The 25429-nt window shown below is 39.7% G+C and overlaps 1 protein-coding gene across 4 annotated transcripts; it reads left to right on the forward strand.

The window, feature by feature from the left end:
• Window positions 1-15254: 15254 nt before the first annotated feature.
• Window positions 15255-24631, forward strand: LOC109874088 (T-box transcription factor TBX3). 4 transcript variants are annotated; one of them, XM_020465848.2, is made up of 7 exons: window positions 15255-16305; window positions 17232-17514; window positions 17870-18034; window positions 19112-19188; window positions 19793-19950; window positions 20916-21562; window positions 22722-24631. In XM_020465848.2, exons 1-7 carry the CDS (start codon window positions 15905-15907, stop codon window positions 23166-23168), a joined length of 2178 nt encoding a protein of 725 aa, XP_020321437.1. In that variant the 5' UTR covers window positions 15255-15904; the 3' UTR covers window positions 23169-24631. The 4 variants fall into 4 exon arrangements, with proteins under 4 accessions (XP_020321437.1, XP_020321438.1, XP_020321440.1 ...); XM_020465849.2 differs by having other exon boundaries at window positions 17232-17499; window positions 22722-24624; XM_020465851.2 differs by having other exon boundaries at window positions 17232-17499; window positions 17888-18034; window positions 22722-24624.
• Window positions 24632-25429: the final 798 nt, after the last annotated feature.

Below are 25429 nucleotides of genomic sequence, written 5' to 3' on the forward strand. Positions count from 1 at the left end.
TTCATTATAATAATGTATTATTATGAAGTAATGATGGGGATGATGTCATTTACAATTTAGGTTATTTGTGCAACATTATAGTCAATGAAAATTGTGGGAAATGTTAGCCAGAACACTGTTGAGCCTTGGGGTGGTTGTGTGGGGTTTTGACTAAATGTGTAATGTTAGCAAATAGTGATCTCCCTGAGGATTAACATTAGGGCAGCGTAATGATCTAATGATCAGACCATGTCCTCTCTAATCCTGCTAATTGTTTTCACCAGGTTAAAGGATTTGGGAGCCAACACTGCATTCAGCCTTTGCCTCCCGAAAACAAAAGCGAGAGGGGGAGGCACAACCGTTTTGTAGTCTTTGTAGGATGCTTCAACATGTTCTAACATCCCTAGCCTACATACTTATTAGTCCAGAGCCTGGACCTATTGGCGGGTCATTCCAAGAAATGAGTGCCTTTTGCGTCCTTTTGATATTTTAAGTAGAAATGCACCAATATTGCATTTCAAAAGCGTGATATATTCAAGGAAGTATCCCTAAATATAAACCACATAGAGAATTCAATAAATCTGAGTTTTTTTATATCAATAAAGATTTGCTAAAGTGCCAAAATTCAGCATTCTGACATGTCCCTCTATACCCCATCTGCAACTTCCAGGAAGATTTTTACCCATTTAACCATGATTAGTGAGTAATATTAAGGTTTAAAAAACCTGTTACAACCCTTTTACATGAACTGAACTCTCTGAGATGGGAAAACATGTTTTTTTATTAAGTTGAACATGTGCTCTTCATGACAGAATACTAAAATGAGGTGAAATCTAACGTTGCTGTTGCACCAAGTTACATCTCAAAAGGTACCGAATTAGTGGAACGACCCATTTCCCATGTGCGCGGATACATCACTCATATCACTTGACATAAATAGGTAAAATTGACAGCAAAGTAACTGAAATGCTGAGTGGGTTACATGCCATTGATTTGCAAATTATAGGCTTATAAAACATATATTTATATTAAACAGTAGGCTTACTTATAACCTATGGATTTTGGGGTGATTGTTTTATAGCCTCAGCATAGCCTATAGCCAAATAGTTTGTCATCCTGCAGTAATAGCCAATGGTCGATTCCACGAAAATAGTCAGATTTCTCTTTGTTAGGCAACCGAGTCTCTAACCTGTAGCCTGATGACGTCTTAGTCTCACATGTAACATTTCAGGATGATGCGAATTTAATTTCAGCATGTCAACAATGAACTATTGCTGTGTTTCGGATGAACCATTGTTTTCTTAAATTAAATGGCCATTTTCCTCTAAATTAGGTTACTATCCAGTTACAATGAAAATATTTGCTAACTTTTATGATAGGGGTATTACGCCAAACCAGAGGCTAAGTCAATAGCTTAAAGGAAGAAAAAAAATCCAAACGAGATTTGCTATTATAAGTGACAGGGTAATGTTTGTAAATAGTTTGACATTGTGCTGAGCATACAAAGTGTATTTATCACACTAATAAACATGAAATCGATGGAATTCAATTAAACTCAAAACGTGCATAGGATAGGCCTAGATGAGTGACGCATATGAAAAGTTCAAATGTATGTTAATGTCCATATATGCGTTTAGTTTTTAGATTATTTATTTATTTTTATTCAGAAACTGAAAACGGGGATACGGCTAGGCCTACATAGGCTATTACTTGTAATATCAGAAATAAAAAGACTAAATACCATGCATCAACAAGCCAGTCCAAAGCAGCTTTGCTAGGTTAAAAGCCCAGAAATAAAAGGTTTGTCGAGAAATGACGCTGTCTCGCCGAGATTTATCTTGAAACAAGTGACCCGAAACAGACTGGAGACTCCAAAACACATAGCCATGACATCAAACACTCTCCACTATTTACTTGGCGGCGGGACGAGCCGGTCGGTGCCCAGCGGAGTGCGAGTAGTGCACGCATGACACAGCGGTGGGGTAGACTGACAAGTACAAGGAAGAGAGAGCCCTGGTCGCCGGGGCTATGCGATTTGTGCTGCTACATGGTTGTTTGCCTCCATTTAAATGACTTGCCTTTAAACATGGCAGTGGTGCGCCAGGCATCCAGTATAATAATTTGTTTACAGTGCTCGTATTGATGGACATTTTTTATGATGTTGTTTAATCCAGACTCGGGGGAAGGTGTCTCGCAGAGCCCAGACAACCTGGCTCCACCGGCCATTTATGTAGACTATATGGCTGTCTATTTGAGGAGAGAGACAGGTGTAAATCTCTCTGGCATCTTTACTTTACACTCCCTGCGACACGCACCTGAAGGTAAATAAATGGTTTATGGCCAAGTAAATGAACCACCTTTTTTTCCTGTACCAAGAAGGACAATATGATAGGCTGCATATTTGGAGGTTCATCATTTGTCTAATTTATGTGTTTGTTTGTTTTTTAAAGGCGGTGTACTGGCCGCATAGCTGCCTTAAAATAATCTTCATGGTTGTTATCTTGTTAATAATGGACATTAGCCAATGGATGTTTTATGAGCAATGTATTATCTATGAGCAAAGATTACTACAGTTGGTATTAGCCTAAATAAACACAATCAGTTTCACAGGAATTGCTGCTTTATTTTGGACCATGCGCTACCTATTCTTTTGGAAAACTGATTTAAAGATAGTAACTTTTGAGAGTGTTTTGTGTACTCAGACCACCTTTTACAATATTAATCTTCCCATTCAAGTGTAATTAGACTAGTGAACATAAACTAAGAGCAAAATAAAAATCGGAAAATGCTTAAGAGCATAACATTGTTGCTGGTACATTGGTCTATCTCACCCTTGACAATGTCTCTCTCTCAAACACACATGATACATGAATAAAGCATGATCAACCTATCTTTAACACTTAACTCAAAAGGGTTGATGTCCTATCCAGACCCTCTGTATTGTTGCACCATGGACCTGGGTGTGTTTGTGTGTGCGCGCGAGAGAGAGAGAGAGAGAGACACATTTCACCCAAGGCTCATGCAGTAATGTAGGTCTGTGCCACTCTTGATTAAGGATTGTTCCCAAAAGATGGTTTCAGACATTAGATAATGAGGTCCTGTGATAACGCGGGTCTCCTTTAAGTTTTTCCCATGAATCAGGCCTGTCGCCAGTTCACAGAACGGCACTGTACATCCGCACCACGCTACTCACTTCTCATTTGTTGCGCACAAAAGCTGATCCACACCAAATCCCACGAACAAACGAGGGGCTGAGAACAAATCATATATGCCTAATGTTCAATCTTCCTCATTTCTCGACTAAATAACTGCAATCCCACCTTATTCTTAATACAGCGACCAATTAATTTGTGATCTATGTCAAAGGTCCAGGGGCCACAGTCAGTCGCCAGGATCATTTGGACGGATGACCCTGATGCGGAAAGGTTACAGGCTTGTCACTGCCTCCTTGTTCACAAATGGATTTTAATTGGTTAGTTGAATGGTTTGTGTGCGTGTGTCTTGTAGCCTATATATGCACCAGATCCATCCGAATGCACACGCGCTCCATTCAACACGGAAAGGAATGTTTGCGTTATGTGCGCAGCACTCAACCATAGACCTAGAGAACATAACATTTAATACAAAACTATAAGTTACAGGTTCTACAAATAGGAACTGGGATTGAATGTGTTTTACACATTTACATAAGCTAGTTTTATTTCCAATACATTTCAGTCATTATTTAAAATAGTGGCTTAAACTTATTTGACAATGGCAGTTGCTTAAATTGTTGAGGAATATGCATGCTTGCATGAGCACTCGGGTGTTTACGCAATAACGCATTAGACCATGCTTGTCATTATGTGTCCAGTATAACATTCTAATGTGTAGTTTGTAATGAAGTTGTTATTACCTGTTTAGATGTGCATGACAACCAATGATATCAACATAACTGTTAACTTAAAGGGTAAAGGGCAGTCAAACTTTTTCCCCCAGCAAATAATGTTTTAAACCTTTGCAACAGTGGCTGGAGACCCTGCCCTCCTATTCTATTGGACTTTACAGTAGATGCTAGTCCAACCAGCTTCAGCTTACATTCAAACACTCCCCCTCATTACCCCCAAAATGTCTTCATGCAAAACATCTGTGGGAACCTCAATAAATGAAAGCACAACTCCTGACCACATCCTTCTTATTTAAATGTTCATGTGGTTCCCTAGTATTGTCTAACTTTGTAAATACCCACTGGGCACAGACGTCAGTTTAACGTCTAGTTTTGATTTACATTTGATTGAGTTGTCAACTCACGTGAATTCAACATGAAATCAACCAAAAATATCACGCTGTCAATGTATTTAGATTAAAAGTTGGGTGAAAAATAATACGAAATTCCCTTACATGGCTTACTTTTTGGAAATCCAATCAGTTTTCCACGTTGATTAATGGTTGAAACGAAACAACGTTGATTCAACCAGTTTTTGCCCAGTAGGTATGTTCAGCCTCATGTTCAAACGTCACGAGACTCTGACATCTTTACATTTGGACACACCAAGTAACGATAGCCTATAAAATGCAGTGATCCAATGAGAAAAGCTGGTGCAATGTGACTTTTACAAATGTTCTATAACTTAAACAAACCAATCATATATGCTATTGTATTCTATAGGTATAAACGACAAACCACCGTTTTGTAAAACAAATTAAGATATTTATGCAAGTATTTGATGTGTTCATGTGTGAGTAGACCTATTCATAATTTCAAATGTGCAGTTATGTTTTTGTCGGGGGTAACTGTTGGCCTGCTGACTTTTATGATTATGCCACTGAAATCCCCAAATAAAAAATGTATACATGAGTCATGACAATGTTTACACAACCCGCATTTTTCATTTAATTTAACATATTTTATTTAATAGGCCTAGATAGGTCTGGTGTGCTGCATTCTTTGAAAATACCATTACATTTCGTTATGTTGTTTCATATTTCTGTTATAAAAAGAGAACTTGCTGTTTGTAAAAATGTCAAAAAATATTTTAATCTCAAGTGGAAGTAACTTGTCGTCTAAAATTACTAAAGATATGCCAAACATATAAACGAAAGCATGTAGAATGTTCACGTTTTCAAAAGTTGTATAAGCGCAGGAATTAACCCTGCCAGCAGTGCATCCCAAAGTTAAAAACGACAGTTGGTTCCGAGTTCCTTATGCCATATAGTGTTGCATATAGAATTATGCCTATGGGCGTGTAGTCTATGTACTGTTTTATTAGCCAAGCATTTTTAAAGCTTTTGTTAAAACCATCACATATTGCCTTTTTCATTATTTATAATATTAACCATTGCTGCCAGTGTTAGCCAATGTTATACAAATTCATAGATGTGGCTTAAATTTAAAAAAAGAATGCGGTGAGAATATAAACTGCATATTTCTTCTTGGATTATATAATATAACCCAAGGATGAATGCCCAGAGGAATTACCAATAAACATTCAGAAGGCACTACGGCTGAAAAGTTTGGAAGGGAATCTATCCAAATCACAGAGGAGCATGTGAGGGATTCACCCAGTAACAGAGGGCCAAGCTTCAGCAAAGGAAGACAAACTGGCCGGCAACTTCCAAAACATTTGGGTTAAACCGCAAACTCAACTCAAAAGCACGTCTAGCCAAACACAATAGATTGAATAATCAATATCCAAAATGAATCAAGTGTTGTATCCTAGCCTGCAAGCTATCCTTTACATGTAGTGATAGAGAGAGAGAGAGAGAGAGCGACCCCAATGAACACTAAAACGCATCCCAAAAGCATGAGAAATGGGGTTTCACCTTTTTTTCTGATGAAGCACTGAAACGTTTAAAAACATGAGGCACTTGCTTCACGGTGTGTTTTTCCAGCAGGTAATTTAGTATTTTACAATCAGGCTATTCAGTTATAAATACAAACATAACAAACATTTTGTGAAAATAATATTTTTTCCTCCAAAAATGTGTTTTGGCTATTAGATAAAAAATCATATAATTTGCTATCAACGTGTCACTTTGTCAATATCGTATTATCGCTTTTGAAGCTATCAGAAAATGAAATAACTTGGTGATTCACACTTTCTCTAAAAAAAATACAACTGTTTTCAGTTTGGGACACATTTGATGTAGGATTGCATAGATTGTAATTCTCTAGTCAGAAACAAGTCCTAAATTACTCTATTGCTGAGCTAATTAAGCAATTAACATCCCATCATGTTTATGATCATGTATACAAATGCCATGGCTAGAAGAAGAGATCTCTGTGACTTTGAAAGAGGGGTCAAAAAGGAGCAATGGGGGATTTAAAGTGTGTGTGTGTGTGTGTATATGTGTGTGTGTGTGTGTGTGTGTGTGTGTGTTTGTGTGTGTGTGTGTGTGTCTCAGTCACCAGATCTCAACCCAATTGAACACTTATGGGAGAGTCTGGAGTGGCTACAGCAGAATCCTCCTCATAATGAACCAGAAAACCCCTCTGAGCAGGTATACATACTGCACCAGAGACATGGGTAGCTAGATTCAACCCAAAGCTGGGAGAGTTGGTTAGCTAGGGAGGCCACTGCCACCAAGTCCTCTCGGCACCCTGCAGCTGAATACAGTATGGTATTTTTCAGACTGGGTTTGCAGGAGGAATATTGTGACCACTAGCATACATATTTAAGACACTGGAGTGGATTCATGCTAAGCAATGTAGCCTACTTGATATATCTACCCAGCGACTGGGAGTGAACTCAATACTCAAGTAAATATGCACTATTCCGAATGGTTCATTCTAGAGCAGAAAGACATGTATTCTGCCGTATTCAAGCCATGAATGAAAATCCGCCATGGTCCCCCTTAGCCCCTCAGACTACAAAGCACTTGCCTTTCTGCCCATGGTTTTCCATTTCAAAGGTCTCCGTCTCCATGTAAATACCAAAAAACACTAATCCAATCTGACCCCATTGCAAATTTTCCAGAACTATGGGGGGCCCGCGTTTTGACATGAGCCACGCTCTTATCCCACTTAACCTCTAGAGCAGGGATATTCAACTTTTACCCTACGAGGTCCAGAGCCTGCTGCTTTTCTGTTCTACCTTATAATTAATTGCACACACCTGGTGTCCGAGGTCTAAATCAGTCCCTGGTTCGATGTTCAGAATAAATTTTGCTCTCAACTTAAAAACAGAGAGTCTTGGTTAAAGATTCAATGGCAGGGCCCTATAGGGTCCAGATATACTATAAACCCACACAGTCAAGTACAAAGCCTATTACTATGGCAGAGAACTAAATGGACATAGGATATCAATTCTATAGACCTTCCTATATAATGAATTTTAGAAGGTCATACCAAGGATCATTTAGTTTGTTCTGAAGTGTGTCTCTTATATACATGGGGGGGGGTTCTACTAAGCTATATGGAATTGTGTTTTAGAAGGTCATACCAAGGATCATTTAGCTACATGAATTTTAATTGTATTTGTTTTTGAAGTATCAAAAACAAATATTTAAAAAATATTTGGTCATATTAGCCCATACGAACGCATTGAATAACACATTCACCACATGGAACAACACGATCTCCATATACACTTCCATACATTTTTTCAACTGGTACCTGGGGACCTTCAGACAAGTCTTGTGAGGCCTGTGGGCGTCCTGGAGCGAAACAACCGACATGTACATGTTTGTGAGAGTCTCAGTGTGTAGCCCAAACGGTTTGGATGCTACAGACAGAAGTTGGCAGATCGGCTGCACCGATATCAGACGAGTCTCCTGATACTTTTGAACACCATTGTGTTTGTCAGAGTCTCATCTTTCCATAGATGTAAATAGTTTTGTAGGTCAAACCGTTCAAACACTACAGACAATTTTGTGAGAGGACCTTTTTTTGATTTTCGGGATGTCTCATGGTCTGACAAACACCACTCTAGCTCTGTCACCTTTCACAGAAGATGCGGAAGTGCGACATAGGTGGATGCAGTGGATTGAGACGAGACACAGCCCATGCAAAAAAAAACTGATATCTCTAGCTTAAACTGACAGATTTTTTAATGGGGATTTTTGTATTACGCTAATTCGATTTCCTCAGGGGCGCGGAAATCGACAAATCGACTATAGGGGGTTTAAATGGGATTATCTGAGTTGTGCCCAACAGCTGGTGAGTGGTGGCAAATAAGGCAAAATAAGGAGTTTCACACATGGCCCACATCTGAGGCATTTACCACTGGCATCCACTGCACAGCTACAGGGAGAATAGCCTACTAATGTCTGTTGACACTGTTCCCCCAATCCACTGCATTAAAGTTGCCTTGTACATTGCAGTATAACTTGGGTATTCCTGCAGATATGACTAAGGTCTACTCTTTTCACTACTTGTATTTCACCGTGACTGCAAACCAATCAGAGGGCAAATATATATTTAAAATCTAATCTAATTTGATTTGTCACATGCGCCGAATACAACAGGTGTGGACCTTACAGTGAAATGCTTACTTACAAGCCCTTAACCAACAATGCAGTTTTAAGAAAATCCCTAAAAAGGTAAGAGATAAGAATAACAAATAATTAAAGAGCAGCAGTAAATAACAATAGCGGGGCTATATACAGGGGGTACCGGTGTCGAGGTAATATAGGTAATTATGTACATGTACTGCAGGTATAGTTATTAAAGTGGCTATGCATAGACAATAACAGAGAGGTGTGGGGGCAATGCAAATAGTCTGGGTAGCCATTTGATTAGCTGTTCAGGAGTCTTATGGCTTTGGGGTAGAAGCTGTTTAGAAGCCTCTTGGCGCTCCTAGACTTGGCGCTCTGATACCGCTTGCCATGCGGTAGCAGAGAGAACAGTCTATGACTAGGGTGGCTGGAGTCGTTGACAATTTTTAGGGCCTTCCTCTGACACCGCCTGTTATAGAGGTCCTGGATGGCAGGAAGCTTGGCCCTGGTGATGTACTGGGCCGTTCACACTACCCTCAGTAGTGCCTTGCGGTTGGAGGCCGTGCATTTGCCATATCAGGCAGTGATGCAACCCATCAGGATGCTCTTGGTGGTTCAGCTGTAAAACCTTTTGAGGATCTGAGAACCCATGCCAAATCTTTTCAGTCTTCTGAGGGGGAATAGGTTTAGTTGTGCCCTCTTCACGACTGTCTTGGTGTGCTTGGACCATGTTAGTTTGTTGGTGATGTGGACGCCAAGGAACTTGAAGCTCTCATCCTGCTCCACTACAGCCCCGTCAATGAGAATGGGGGCGTGCTCTGTCCTCCTTTTCTTGTAGTCCACAATCATCTCCTTTGTCTTGATCACATTGAGGGAGAGGTTGATGATATCCTTGCATTTGTACTGTTTTGTTGTAGTTATTACCTGAATAAAAGCGGTTTAGTATGCCGTTACTGGGTTCCTGCTCTTGTAATGTTTCCTCAATATAAAACAACTGCTGCCAGACATTTCTACCACAACCTCTCATACACTGTAAAAAAGCCAACTTAACCAAATGCTTAATCAGCGTTATTCTGTGAGTTGTGAGTGGACTGCAAAAGGACAAGAATTTGAGCTCATTTTTAAATTGTTTTTATCTAACCTTTATTTATCTTGGCAAGTCAGTTAAGAACATATTCTTATTTACAATGACGGCTTACCAAAAGGCAAAAGGCCTCCTGCGGGGGCTGGGAATAAAAATGCATAAATAAATCTAATATAAATATAGGACAAAACACACATCGCGACAAGAAAGACAACACAACACTACATGAAGAGAGACCTAAGACAGCAACATAGCAAGGCAGCAACACATGACAACACAGCATGGTAGCACCACAACATGGTAGCAGCACAAAACATGGTACAAACATTATTGGGCACAGCCAACAGCACAAAGGGCAAGAAGGTAGAGACAACAATACATCACGCAAAGTAGCCACAACTGTCATTAAGAGTGTTCATGATTGAGTCTTTGAATGAAGATATTGAGATAAATTGATATGAATTAGGTAGTCTCAACAATCAATCTTCCCTACTCCGGCAGTCATTCTAAGTGCAGGTTGCGGGTGATTAAAAGCCCCAATTGCTGTATATCCTCACTCTGGCTAAATTCCAATAGGAATTACACATCACTTTGCAAGCCAGCAAAATGTGACGTGCATGCTTTGTGTGGCCTGTAAACCAGGGGTTTCAGACCACTGTGTTGGGATGTAACTAGGCCCTCAAAAAAGGCCGTATGATACACAGTATGTAATGTTTTGTCAAAAATAGCCTCATTTCACACTGGGAATTATGAAAGTATGGTAGAATACATTCTCAAGTTGAAATGTATATTCACTCAACCTAAAATTAAAAGTTGAGATTGTGTGTTGGTTCAACTACCTGCCCAAATGTTGAACAAACTCACAATTATATTGCAGCTGGTTGCCTTACAATTGTACATTGAAAAAACTTTTTTATTTTATTTTTAAATGTACATCATTAGTCAGAGGAGCACGGATATTCAGTGCCATTTTCTATTGCTCTCTGAACTGAAGTTAATGCATTACTTTGAAACACAGTCCATAAACACATCCCCTAATTAACAAAAATTGTTTTTCAGCAATACCTGTAACAAGTTACTGCCAGAATTGTTGAGAGCAAGGGTTGACTTGCTCATCGACAGGTGAGAGTTTATCATGCTTCAAGCAGATTGACTTCCAGCATGGAGCTGATTTTGGAAAGTGCATTTCGCAATCTCTGTATTTGGACCAATAGTCCACATGAATCATTTTGAAAACAGTGACATTACTTACACCTATGGGGTAAATAGTACACGTTTACTATGTTGTCATTGCAATACCTAAAGAACAGGTACAACAAATGTATATTGGATGCATACTAATTTCAAGCATTGCACAACTTAACTGACTAACCTTGTGATGCTTCCCCTCCCTATCACATCTAGTTGTGTCTAAATACCCCAAAACAACAACAACGTCCTCCATTCTCGGCTGGTGCCATGATGTCTGACCCCATTTATCATTTACAATCTGCAAATAAACAAATTCAGCACTGGCTTCCCCATGATCCATTCTGAGAGAGTCTAAGAAGTTTGACTTAATAAACATACAAACAATACACAACATATTGATCCAATGAGCTATAGCTCTAGTCTCCATAGGTATTACTAACTTATTTCCAGTCATACATTTTGCTGACCGTACAGATAACTTAGGGAAAGGACTAAGTGTGTATCCAGTGAGAGAAGACACTACTTGATAGTTTGTGGGCATTACTTTGACCAACATAAATAGATAAACATTGGTAAATAGATCAACATATAGCCTCAACATGACATGGACTCAATCTTTTGAAACAAAAACAGTAACTGTCTCTAAAGATATACTTAAACATAAATGTATATGACTACACTATAGCAAACACGCCATTGATAAACAGTATGGAGGAGCATACAGACAACTGACCTCTGCATGTAACAGGTTCAAAATGCTTATTGTCCCTGTACCGTACACCGCCAGGAAACAAACCGAGGCAGACAGAATGGGATTTTGGAGCATGTCTAGACAAATATATAGCTTTTTGATTTTGATATACATTATCACTGTAGATATAAAAACATTGACAACCCCACCTCATCAATCAGTTGTGTCAGGTCTGCAGTTGTATTGCCACTTGGAGTCCCTGAGAGCCCTAACCCTGTAAAACCTTATATAGTGTATTGACCGTTCTCTCAGGATTGCTTAGCTAATTAAAACTTATTCGGGATCGGTGTCCCTTCCACGGAACGGTTTAGCTAACGTAGGCTAATGAGATTAGCATGAGGTCGTAAGTAACAAGAACATTTCCCAGGACATAGAAATATCTGATATTGGCAGAAAGCTTACATTCTTGTTAATCTAACTGCACTGTCCAATTTACAGTAGCTATTATAGTGAAAGAATACCGTGTTATTGTTTGAGGAGAGTGCACAGTTTTGACCATGAACAGTTATTAATAAACAAATTAGGCACATTTGGGCAGTCTTGATACAACAGTTTTAACAGAAATACAGTGTTTCATTGGATCAGTCTAAAACGTTGCTTGTACACTGCTGCCATCTAGTGGCCACAATCTAAATTGCAGCTGGGCTGGAATAATACATTATGGCCTTTCTCTTGCATTTCAAAGATAATGGTACAAAAAAATATAAAATAATGTTGTTTTTTCTTTGTATTATCTTTTACCAGATCTATTGTGCTGTATTCTCCTACATTCATTTCACATTTCCACAAACCTCAAAGTGTTTCCTTTCAAATGGTACCAAGAATATGTATATCCTTGCTTCAGGGCCGTTACAGGCAGTTAGATTTGGGTATGTAATTTTAGGTGAAAATGGAAAAAAAGGAGCGTATTCTTAGAGGTTAAGCCTGGTGGCCACAGTGAATGAAAAGGTACCGCTGTGTCAACACTGCTTCTTATTTGTTGACACCTTCCACTAAATTGAAATGTGCTGCTAATAGGTGTGAGTGTTTAAAGAACAATACGCATGTAATCAGCACAGGCCTGAACTCACACACACAAAGGAGACAATAGGTCCAATGTGCCATTTTAAGTGAACACGAATGCTCAGGCTAAGGTGACAGGAGAGAAGAGCTAGCCATAGTTACCATAAGCCTATAGTGTTATCAATGCTAAACTGAAATTAAGCCTATTGTGTCAGCAGTTACCTCATTTGTTAGCCCAGCAAATTTCAATAAATATTGACACCTTACAATACACAATCTATGCTACCCTCCCCTAATTAGGCATAGAGACACACAGGATAGCTTGGGGACAGTTTCCTTGCTCTGACATACTGTAGCAGCTGACAAAAGAGAGCACACAGGCTGTCACTCTACTGACAATAACTAAGCTACACTGACACATAAAGTCTGGAGAACTGGACAGTGGAACCGCAAACTGGTTGTCCTTAATAAGTGCATGCCAATTTTAAAGATAAACTTCATTAATACAACCCAAGGAAACGAGTTTACAAACTGAGCATGGGGATAACCCTCGGGACAACACCTCTCCTGTTATCAGGACTTGGTAAGACTGTTGGGTAGGGGCATTCAGATATATTTACTCAATACAGTACAGACAGATAATGGTTCATGCAACTACCCATGCACTTATCCGATCAAGTAGCCTAATCAAAGGACCATGTCACCAGCCTGCAGTCATCTTAGATTGCTCAGTCAAATTGACTGAATCAATAGGTGAGTTTCCCAGTAACAATAGTGTTGGTAGCACTTTTATGAATGAAATAGTGCATAGTAGTCCAAAATCACAGCTCAGAAGATTAACAAAACCCTTTAGTTCAACCTTGTAGGACTATGATTGGATGGTAACCCACTGGGCACAGACATCAGTTCAATGTCTAGTTTTGATTTACATTTGGTTGTGTACTCAACTAACGTGAATCCAATGTGAAATCAACGAAACATTTTACAATATCATTGGACTTAAGTTGCAATTTTAGTGGAAAAAAATACGAAAACCTTTACATATATGATTTTTTGAAAATCCCAAAATGTTCCAAGTTGTTTCAACTTTGTTGAAATTACGTGGATAAAACGTTTATTCAATCAGTTTTTGGCCAGTGGGAAGTTACTTGGTCAGTGTTTGGTCAATACAACTGACCACCGCCAACTCCCTCTGTAGTTTACTTGTAGGGCCTAAATGAATCCTTGAATAAAGTATGTGGGGTTCCCGAGTGGTGCATCTCAGTGCTAGAGACGTCACTACAGACACCCTGGTTCGAATCCAGGCTGTATCACGACCAGCCGTGATTGGGAGTCCCATGGGGCACGCACAATTGGCCCAGCATCGTCCGTGGCCGGTGTAGGCAGTCATTGTAAATAAGAATTTGACTTGCCTAGTTAAATAAAGGTTCCATTGTTTTTTATGTGGCGCTGTCTAGACTTGCGTTGAATGTGATCCGATATGTGATCCGAAATTACCACCACCAATGCTTTTAGTGGGTTGTATTTTCGAAATTGTATTTTATTAGACTACACGTTATATCAAGTTAAAGGAGGTTAGTTATAGCTGCGATATGCCTAGCAGTTCATATATTCCGACATATAATAATGTAAATTAGGCAAATGTTTATGTTAAATGTAAATATGTTACTGTCCCTTACCGATTAATGCACCATTAGGAACTTGGCCTACCAGATATAAAATGTGTAGGCCTGCTGTAATTCCGTCAGCACGGACATTCGACAGCCCTCTGGATCTCTATGAAAGCATATGGCATGATTGCGTGGCGATATCACAATGAGCAGCATGCATAGGCTATTATCTCATGGAGTGAGAGAGAGAGAGAGAGAGAGAGAGGGAGAGTTTTAATGTCGGTTTATTCATGTTAACCTGCTCTATAGTGAGCGAGGCAATATTATCCACAGACATAACCACACACTGCAGGCGCCATGCATTCAGCACACCGAATCACCCTGTCATCTCTTCACATTCAAGGTTAAAGTTAAAGTCGGGTCAAAATTGGCTATCAAACGCATCACCTTGGGCTACATAGCCTATGAATTGTTACTAAGGCTGGTCGATGAGACGGATTAAAGCAACAAGAAAGATTATATGCAATAACAAAGTGTCAGCAAACATCCACATGATCATCGTTTATTTAGCTTACTGTCATAATATTAACATTGTCGGCTATAGGTTAACTGATCCCCGGGTCGTCGCGTGACAACCGGTTCAAATGCACTATTATTTTTCACAAATATGGAGCTGATAATGGTAGCTTGCATGTTGTTCAAACATTCCTTTCCGGTGTTGTGACCACTACAACGGAGAACAACTGACGATTTCTGATCATCTAATCAATTCAAAATGATCAAACCAATGACAGTGACGATACATTGTGTATATTTCTTCATTCCATATAGCCTATACAATAAAGCTTCCACGATTTCACAGTCAAATGTAGTCAATGTTTTGATGACGGGCCAGCCCTGCTGCTCTGCACACGAGACAGTAATTTCTTATGGACAAAGCAACTGAGACTCGGGCTACTTTTCCTTCGCAGTGTTCCACAGACCGACCTATCGCACTAGTTCTGACGATGTTGACATATTCACACAACATTGACTGGGCAGTGGTGTTTCACGGCAGCGTTTGAGTTCCAAACACCTTTTTATAAGACTGAAGTCTGTCCCCTCCACCCGACCTGTTAAAACCACGCCTACGAAGCCACACAATTGGTCCGAAAGCGTCAAAGAGCCAATCAACAGAGCCCAGCTTCTCGTAACATGCAACAAATCCATATAGTGTCAAGCCTATGGGGCACAGAAGCGCTAGTAATATCTTAGTGCTGGGACCTTACCACCTCTCTGCCGTCAACGGACTCCTTTCTCCGCATACGTTTTTACTGAAATGTGTGTGTGCGTGAAAGAGAGAGGAAGAAATAGTGTGCGTGCGTGTGAGGATGCATGTCTGGAACAAGTAAAGACAGAGGAATTGTTCCGCGCTATCGAAATATTTCAACACATCGCTTTTGCAGCAGGACTAAAGACAATGAGAGCGAATTCGTTTTAAAAAGGATGGCGATATTGTAAACAACATCAAGAAAAGAACGCAACAGTCAATTAAAACGCAGTGACTCACCCTCGTTGCTTCAATTCGAAGATTGTTCGCAAGACAACGCATAGAAGAGTGCTCTCGGAAGAAAATATTTATCTCATCACAATTGAAGATTAATGGAGTGCGTTTTTTCATTTCTCATTGCAGACACTCTGTTGGAACTCAGCGAAGGACACTAAAGAACATTCACACCACCCAGCCGAAAATAAGTGGATGCTTATTTCTGTAGTTGTGACGGTGGATTTCTCAAGACTTTCAAACAAGTTTTGCTCGTCAAGAAGGCGACATAGACTGACTATAGTATTGAACTTAATAAATCCATATATTTGGTACCTGCCTGGACTTGGATGAGCTTCCTGATGAGAGATCCAGTCATACAAGGAACGAGTATGGCATACCATCCGTTTTTACCTCACCGGGGTCCGGAATTTGCCATGAGTGCAATGTTGGGTCACCAGCCTCCCTTTTTTCCGGCCCTGGCGCTACCTCATAACGGCTCTCTCGGCTCCCTCTCTCTCCCGGGCGCCCTGGGAAAGCCTATAATGGACCAGCTGATGGGCGCCGCGGAGTCCGGCCTCCACTTCTCATCGCTTGGGCACCAGGCAGCCGCAGCCCATCTGAGGCCTCTGAAGACTCTGGAGCCTGAAGAAGAGATCGAAGATGATCCGAAAGTTCACCTGGAAGCGAAGGAACTTTGGGAAACTTTCCACAAGCGAGGCACTGAAATGGTTATCACGAAATCCGGAAGGTAAGGTACACTTTTATGTGTTCTAATATTACATATTTATGTTCTGTAGCTGAAATACATTCGTCTGCCTTTTGGTATTATGAAGATCATTTTGATCATCAATACGATGACATTCCTCTCGATGGAATACATTGATTGATGTGTGCTTGGAACTGGACCTCCTTCGTGGACAACATTTTAATTTCAAACTGGTTCATTTCTCATGGTTATATTTGTGTAAATCTGCTGAATGTGACCATAGTTTAACTGTCCTATCGACAGAATCTGTATGGTCACAGTCACATTGCATGGGAATGTAATCTCAACACGAGATAAAATTAAGCCCAACCCAAACTATAAAATATACAACACATAAGACTGTAACATTTGAACTTGGACAATCTTATGACTCGTGGTGATTAGGAAAACAAACTGTGAGCGATTCTAAAATGTAGGCCTACGCTACTGCAACAACAACAAAAAATCTGTAGTTTGTAGATGTAAACTGAAACATGTAGGCCTATATATATTATGATAAAAAGTGCAATAACAAATGTTATTAACACCACAAAGGATTAGTGTGCCACAATGCATGCTGTACATGTTATGCGATTTTGTATTATTTATAGGCGGCAGATATTTGTATGGCATGGGTGTTAGAAGGCCTACGGAGTGTTTTGTATCCTCGCACAAGCCTCTGTTTGATTGAATCATTTCTGCATGCATTCAATCTTATGGCTGACGCATATACGTATGCTACAGGCCTACAAATAAATGTAGCCAAATATTTGTAATAATTTAGTATTTGCAGTATGTAACATTGTCATTATCCTAAATAGCATAATAGCAATGCAAATATGTCTGTTTCGTGTGAGTGTAGGCTATCATTATTCAGTCAAGTAGGCTAGTTCACTGTTTTTAAGTGATTTTCTCATTCCATTTCACAGGCGAATGTTCCCTCCGTTCAAAGTGAGATGCACTGGCTTGGATAAGAAAGCAAAGTACATTCTGTTGATGGATATTGTTGCAGCCGATGACTGCAGGTATAAATTTCACAACTCGCGTTGGATGGTGGCAGGGAAGGCCGACCCCGAAATGCCAAAGAGGATGTACATTCACCCGGACAGTCCGGCTACTGGCGAGCAGTGGATGTCAAAAGTCGTCAATTTTCACAAACTCAAGCTAACGAATAACATCTCCGACAAGCATGGATTTGTAAGTTCATCTAATGTATGTTTTTTTCTTATTTGCATGCTTCTAAACATTTCTGGCATGCATTGTTGTAATCATGATTGTTATTCGTATGATATTATCAGACGTATTATTATTAGTCTAATAATTATAACCCCATTGGCGTTGCTTCTCTGTGGCCGAGGGCTGAGAAGGCTTCACCAAAATATTATTATTTTATTTTAATATTTTTTTGTGGGGGGATAAATGCACTGATGGTGAAATAAATTCAGGAGAATGTTCTAATACATTCCATTTGACCAAGTAAGCCTGAACTACGATTGAGCACTACATGAAATGACTTATCTTCATCAGAAAGCAGAAATCAGTGTGTGCTTATCTTTTTTTAATCTAGAATTCTTTACTGTTCCAGACCATCCTGAACTCCATGCACAAATATCAGCCCAGATTTCACATCGTGAGAGCCAACGACATTCTCAAACTCCCCTATAGCACGTTCAGGACTTACGTTTTTCCCGAAACGGATTTCATTGCAGTAACGGCCTATCAAAATGACAAGGTAGGGATAATTACACTTTATTCGTTTATTTTCATGAAATACATTAAATAGTTGGATAGTGAATTTTGCCTTCCTTTTTTTTGTCAAATAGTGTATATAGCCAATAGCACTGCGCCATTTGCCATCTTAAAATATGTAAAATGTCATCTTGTTTGAGTGTTAGGCCTAAAGGCTCTCGTGTTCATTACATGTAAGCGTCATCTCATGCCGTGTTTCATACTAAGCAAACCAGGCTAGAATGGGTCAGAATTCTCAGGGATGTATGTTATACAGTTTATCTTAATTGTGTGTGTTTATGTGTGTGTGCGTGTGAGAAAGAGAGAGTAAAGAAGCAAGGAAGGAGGGAGTGAAAGTGTGAGAGAGAAAGAGAGGGGGAACAGAATGTGCAGTTAGAGAAAATGAACATGTTGTTTATAACCGGCTTGGCTGGTGGTAACATTTAATTCCACGTGGCACACCGCGAATCAAAATCATATCTTATGGTGGCTCTTTGATATAAGAGAGAAATGTTAGCTAAATCTTACCTCTGCCCACTTGGGTCAAGCAAAAATGCAGTAAATGTTTGGCAGCCACATGGGTTGAAGAATATTGTAAATCCTGCCAAAATGTGCACATGGGAGGGGCAGAAGGCGAAAGGAAGTGAGTGGGGGAAAATAATGTGATAGCTCTGCGAGAGTTGATATAAAGTACTATGCATTGCACATGGATATAAAATATCTGCAATGGTGGGATGAGGGCGGGGAGGATCTGAGCGTTAGGGGTGAGAGCAGATGACCTATCGAGGGAGAGAGAGAGAGTTTGTGGATCAATTATAAATGGCTCAATTATATATATATATAATTATATATATATATCTCTCTCTTTTATATATATATATATATAATTGAGCCATCATCTGAATGATTGGAAATTATTTTATTAATATATATATATATATATTCCACTTCCTGGAACTTAAGGGTTAGCACATAGGCCTAAGTGAAGACATTGGTTTATGAAAAATGTTGAATAAAGAAACGAGGATAAATATCACTCAATTTGCTTCCACAAAACAACTTTGATTTTCATTTATTTCAGATTACACAATTGAAAATCGACCATAATCCTTTTGCCAAAGGATTCCGTGACACTGGCAATGGAAGACGAGAGAAAAGGTCAGGAGTAGGAGTAACTAATCCCTTACTGCACTGCAAAAATGTAACGACTCCTGTATTCAGATTTTATGGACACGGAGTCTGACTGTGATGTTAGAGAATTCCAAAAAACGATCGTCCTACACGATTTACACGACCCACACGACAGTTGCAAAAAGGGAATAATTATATGACAATCCTTTCAACCTACATTTATACTAGACATAGGTTATTGTGTTGTATTTACATTGTTATGGTTCTCAGAGTGAAGAGATCGCAAAAGCTCAATGAAATTTCGAAACTCCTCTAGAAATAGTTTAGCGTTATTGATAGTTAACTCTTCAACAACTTTTCTTGAACTACGTTGACAACAGTAAACAAGAACAAGGTTTGGTCTGTGGGTTATTAGTTGTCTGCAGTGGGTTTTAATAGTTTGATTTCTTCGAACAGACATATATATCTTGAATGATAAAATGCATCTTCATAATCTGCCCTCAAAATTTGCCATCTACGCATATATGGTAGCCTACATGGAAATCCACGTTTTTTTTTACCTTGAATAAATTATTGGCTAGTTTTTGACACGAATAGTTGTGATGACCAATAACTGTTGTGCCTAATGTAGGAAACAGCTGGCCCTGCAGTCAATTCGCTCATACGAGGAGCATCAGAAAAAAGAGAACGGGACGTCTGACGACTCCTCTGGCGAGCAGGCCTCATTCAAGTGTTTCGGCCAGGCCTCGTCTCCCGCGGTGTCTACGGTGGGGCCTCCAAACCTGAAAGGTAATTGAGCCCAGAGCTACTTTCCGCATCTCACAGCTCACAGACCCACATAGCATAGTAGCCTAAGCTTGTAAAAAAAAAAGTGGGCAGAAAAATATTTTCCAGTAAGTAGGCTACATTTTGAATTTAGTTTGAGTCCAGATTCCTTTCTTTCGAAATAAGTATGTCTGTTGTGTTGAATAATTGCACTACAAATTATTGAATGTTGTCTTGCGCCAACAATAACCTACAAACTATATACCGTGTATGTAGGCTAATTCTTGTATTTGACATTTACAGGATGGCTCTCATGTTCGTGCTAAGCATTTAGCAATCAAGTGAATAATATATCTGCCAAAATGATATAGCTTACTGGATAAAGAATAAAGTGAAACATAAAACAAACTGTCGAGATGTAGGCCTATGCATAGTCACGAACGTATCTGAACGACAAAAAAATCGTCAGAATTGTGAAAACACACCATTACGGCGGTTAAAACGAGGACAATTTGGAGGACGTGATCAATAAGCTGAGGGTTTATCAAAAAAATAAGTAGCCTCTGGATTTCAATGTAGCCCAATACATTATGGAATTAGTATTAGGCCCCGTAATATTAGGCCTCCTTAGCACGATTAGCCAGAAAGTGTAGGCAGAACGCACATTAGGCACGTCCTCCAAAAGAGCATGTATTAAAAAAAACTAGGCCTATTTGTTAATATGTGATATAGGCTAATTAAGACATATACTGATTATATATCTCGTTGTAAATTAATATTTCCACGTCATAGGCCTATACCATCGAATGTCATGAAAAATGTAATCACCATATGAGTTCCATCCCTCATTACGTAGGCTATAGCCTAGCCTATGATAATTGTATAAGCCTATCTGAAGAATAAAACTCAAAACGAAATGATTCCTGATTAACTGAATTAATTAATAATCCTTCCTCATTTATCACTAACGTTTGACTCATTTCTGATAGACTTTTGCGAGAGTGACGAAGACAGCGACGATGAGAGCAAAGATGGCAACCTAAAGGATGGGCCGGACTCCAGTAAGATCTCAACCACCACGGAGGATGGGAAGGATCTTGAGGCGAGCCCGTCTAAAGGCCATCAATTCGGTGCCAATGATTCTACCGGCCGGTCTCGGGAAAACCCCCGGAGGACTGAGAAAAGCCAGGCGGACTCACGACAGAGCCCCATCACCGTTATCTCCAGCACCACTCGGTCCGGAGAAGACCTCAAGAGTCCAAACGGGGACCAGCCCAAAGTGGACGAGTGCAGGTCTATAAGCAAGGAGAGCTACATGCCTTTGACTATTCAAACTGACAGTAGTCCGCACTTAAGCCAGAGTCACATGCATCATTTTGGATTTCCACCAGGTTTGGCGGGACAGCAGTTTTTCAGTCACTTAGGTGGCGCGCATCCCTTTCTTTTGCACCCCAGTCAGTTTAACATGGGAGGCGCGTTCTCGAATATGGCCGCGGGCATGGGCCCCTTACTGGCAGCGGTGTCCTCCGGAGGGGTTAGCACCATGGACACGGCCAGTATGGCGTCACCCTCGCAAAGCCTGACGGGAGCTCATGGACTGCCTTTTCATCTGCAGCAACATGTCTTGGCATCACAGGTAAAACCTGTTTAATTACCACCAGCAGTACCTACAGTAATGCCAATGTACTCGCGTTTTTCGTTACATTTGGACTAATATAGCCTACTGGACTATATATGTCAGCATATATGTTCTTGTCTCCATTAGTTTATGTGTAAATGTAACGAAAAAAGTATAGGCTAATTTCCATTTCGTTTTAATAGCTTTTTCCTTTAAATGGCACAACAGGGGTGAGCATATTGTAGACAATTGTGTTATAAATAATAACCAAATGTGTTTTATATGGACTCAAGTTTACTTGGATTTTACCTGGAAGGTGTGGATATTATCTGTCTCAATTGTTTAAAGCATATGTTGGGATTTAGGAAGAAACCACCTAAGCGTTGCAACAATAGTTTTAGGCTATAGAGTTGATATGAACTCAGTCATTAAACCTGTGTTTTACAGGAGCATGGCAAATGTTTAAAATACTTCACTGGTTCGGGGAGGGAAAACAACTTATCTGAAATACACAGATTTGCTGTTTTACCATCTAGGCCTACTTTCAAAAAACCTGTTGCAGAAAAGATTCCTTCTAAAATGCTATGTTCTGTACTTAATGGGCAGCATCATATGCCAACAGGCTATAAATCATTTGTATTTGCATGAACAATTAATTATCTTTTGCAAAGTTGCAGAAAACACGATATCACATGGTGGTGATATCGCCTAACACTAGAACAACTAAATGTTTTGACAATTTGATTCTCGGAGGATTTAATCGTTTTACGCGAGCATAGAACTTTATATTGTGCTTATTTTAAGTATTAGTAATAGGCTTAGGCCCTACACCACACTCTCATTATTGGCCTAAAACATAATACTCATGGCCACAGAAAAGCATAATCGTGTAAATCGCTTTATGAGAAAAGTGAAAGTAGCCTATGTCATGTAAGCCTAGAGTACATAACATTTCCCATGATCTCTCACGTGTCTGGATTCATTATTCACACTCACTCGCTACATGACCTCCATTCAAGATATACAGAAACAGAGGTCAAGTACATTGCGACAAATTAAAGTGTAGCCTATTTTTCCAGTTTGGTTGTGTTATTATGGTGCGTCAAAGCTAGCGTCTGTTGAATTAAATGATGCAGGCTAAAGTTAAACTTCTATCCTTCCCCTTCTCTCTCCACAGGGCCTGGCCATGTCTCCATTTGGGAGCCTGTTCCCTTACCCTTACACGTACATGGCAGCGGCAGCGGCAGCGGCAGCCTCTTCCGCTGCCTCCTCCTCTGTTCACCGACACCCTTTCCTGAACGCAGTGCGCCCTCGCCTCAGGTACAGCCCTTACTCCATCCCTATGAGCGTTCCGGATAGCACTCTGCTCACCACCGCCATCCCCTCCATGGCAAGCAGCGCCACCGAGCTGAAAGGGGACGGCATGGCCATGAGCCCAGTCTCGGCCACCCAGGACTCCACCTCGGAGGTCACCAGCCGGTCGTCCACCATATCGTCCGGCTCGGTCTCCCTGTCCCCAAAAACTTGCTCTGGGAAAGATTCCACTAACGACTTGCAGAGTATTCAGCGCTTGGTCAGCGGACTCGATCAAAAACAGGACAGAACACAAAGCGTGTCCCCGTAGATTCTAATGTTGTTGTTTTTGTTGTTGTTGTGATAATAACGATGATAAGAATGACAAGGACGAGTATGACGACACCCTTCTAGCAGATCTGGGTTTAGAAATCGGACCTATTGAACAGTTTAGATTTTGAAATGCACTTTGGTTATATAGCCTACACATCTAATGTATGCTATATTTCTTTTTTGTTAAATTAAACAACACTTTTGAATTTGTCCTGTTATTTGAATACCATACAAGTATTGAAACTGAAAGGTTGGCATGGATGATACTCACAGATCTTTGATAAGTTGCTGCTGTGTCCTATACGTTTATTTTATGTCGGGTTACTGAGTTAACAACATTTGTTTGATTTAATATGCACTCTGAATTGGTTATAATTATTTGAATTAATTTCCTTTTATATTATAGACTGTGGTGTTTGAGGTATTACTGCATATCTATTTGAAGCCTATCATTATGATCATAGGGTAGGTGACACTTTGCATGCCCTACAAAAAAATACATGTCTCTTTTACGACTGTAGTTTTTTAACGTTTTTTGGGGGGGGTTCATTTACAGCAAATTGAAATGAGACGAGTAAGGATAAAAACATGATTCAGGCTGATCTTAAAACCAATCTGGAAAAAAAAGATTAAACCCCTTCCCTCCCCTTTTGCTAAGGATTCAATCAATTGGCCGTCGGTTATTGATTTTACGAACTAATTTTTCTGTATGTCAATTTATTAACACAGGATTATGGAAATACATATGCTGGCACTTGCTTGAAGTAGGCCAAAACAGAACCGAGGTTATAAACTTCATGTGCGAGTGGTTGAGACTGTCCTAAAATCGCATGCCGAATCCAGCATAAGTATTCAACTGGCAAAGGAAATCTGAAATAACATTGAAACGGTAATATTGATTATAAATGTAAATAGTGATATATACAAATATTTATGTAATTATTTCATATTGATATTGAGTGTAAATAGAACAGAGTAGTTTGTTTTTGGGGATCTGTCGTTAATTTATTGTCGATATACACGTGTAAAGATAGTTTGTGGGATATTATCCTTGTTTTGCCATCTGCATTTTATATCCCCTGAATATGGATTTACCTGTACCCCACAGAGCTAGTTATTTTAGCGGACACACTCATGTGCCATTTTACCTTTACCTGTTGTCTGGGTGTGTTAAGTGCTACTGTTCAGACGAATTCAAAAAGAGCACACTGCACCAACGGCTTGAAAAAATTATGAATAATTTTCTCTCAAAAGAAAAGAAACGTGTGTCAAAATATAATAATTTTCTGTTTAAAACATTGCCGCCTGATAGTAAAAGTGCAGAATCTTATTGAAATATGAAGGTTTATTTTGTGTTTCTAAAGTTGTCATTGGGTTATGTTGTATTCGATTTTTGTGTAGTTTACAACATCAACAATGTGTTCTTGAAAGTTTCAATAAAATATTGAAATGCAGTCTTCATACGTTTCCATGTGTCAGTTTCTTTAGATTATGTAAACTATATTATGTGAAACTACATGGACAAATTACAAGGTGAGGTAATTGCTCCAACCAAATCTGTGTTGCCACACTTTGTCCACTTCAGCAATTGAAGATAGAGGCGTTTAGACTATGATCAGCAAGTGGAGAAATGCTATTAAGATCCTCTCAAACTCTTTTAAGCTATCATACCTGGAATTCCTTCCTGGACACGAGACCGCTTGTGTGCTTGTGTTTTATGGGACTGCTGAGTAGCCTATTGACTGATTATTTCGACCAAGCTGAATCCTAAAGAATGTAAAATAACTTGATTGCCCTCTCTGCGCCTAGAGTCATGAGTTTAACAACATCATATCTTTATTTGTATATTGTATGGTTAATAAGTAACGGCTGTGGCGCTAGGGAATAGGAGTAAACATGACACAAAGAGTATCTCAATTGCTCTGTCTATTGCTCACCTGGCGCCTTGGATATCTTACTCGACTTTATTGCACAGAAAGGGGCGGTGCGGTGCGTCTGCAATAATGTTGAACAGGATTTTCACGTTGGTATGCCAGACGTAACGCCACCTAGTGAACACTACACAAACTACACAATTACTTGACAAAGCACTGCAGGGGGATGATTACTTTAAACAGTGTGGATCCTGACACGATGTAGACTAGTGTGTGGTGAAGGTATTCAACCAGGCATTGAACATTTGAGTGGAGAATAGTTTACATTTTGGCCAGCTGAAAATAATCAAACCTTATGTCGATGTGTTTGTTTGCTGGAAATTAA

The sequence above is a fragment of the Oncorhynchus kisutch genome, linkage group LG29 (assembly GCF_002021735.2).
Source record: "Oncorhynchus kisutch isolate 150728-3 linkage group LG29, Okis_V2, whole genome shotgun sequence".
In the NCBI taxonomy this organism is placed as follows: Eukaryota; Metazoa; Chordata; class Actinopteri; order Salmoniformes; family Salmonidae; genus Oncorhynchus; species Oncorhynchus kisutch.

Coding starts and splice junctions, on each gene's coding strand:
- LOC109874088 (XM_020465848.2), top strand. CDS start 15,905: ATGAGCTTCCTGATGAGAGATCCAGTCATACAAGGAACGAGTATGGCA. Junction 19,951..20,915: donor GGGGCCTCCAAACCTGAAAG/GTAATTGAGCCC, acceptor CATTTCTGATAG/ACTTTTGCGAGAGTGACGAA. Junction 21,563..22,721: donor AACATGTCTTGGCATCACAG/GTAAAACCTGTT, acceptor CTCTCTCCACAG/GGCCTGGCCATGTCTCCATT.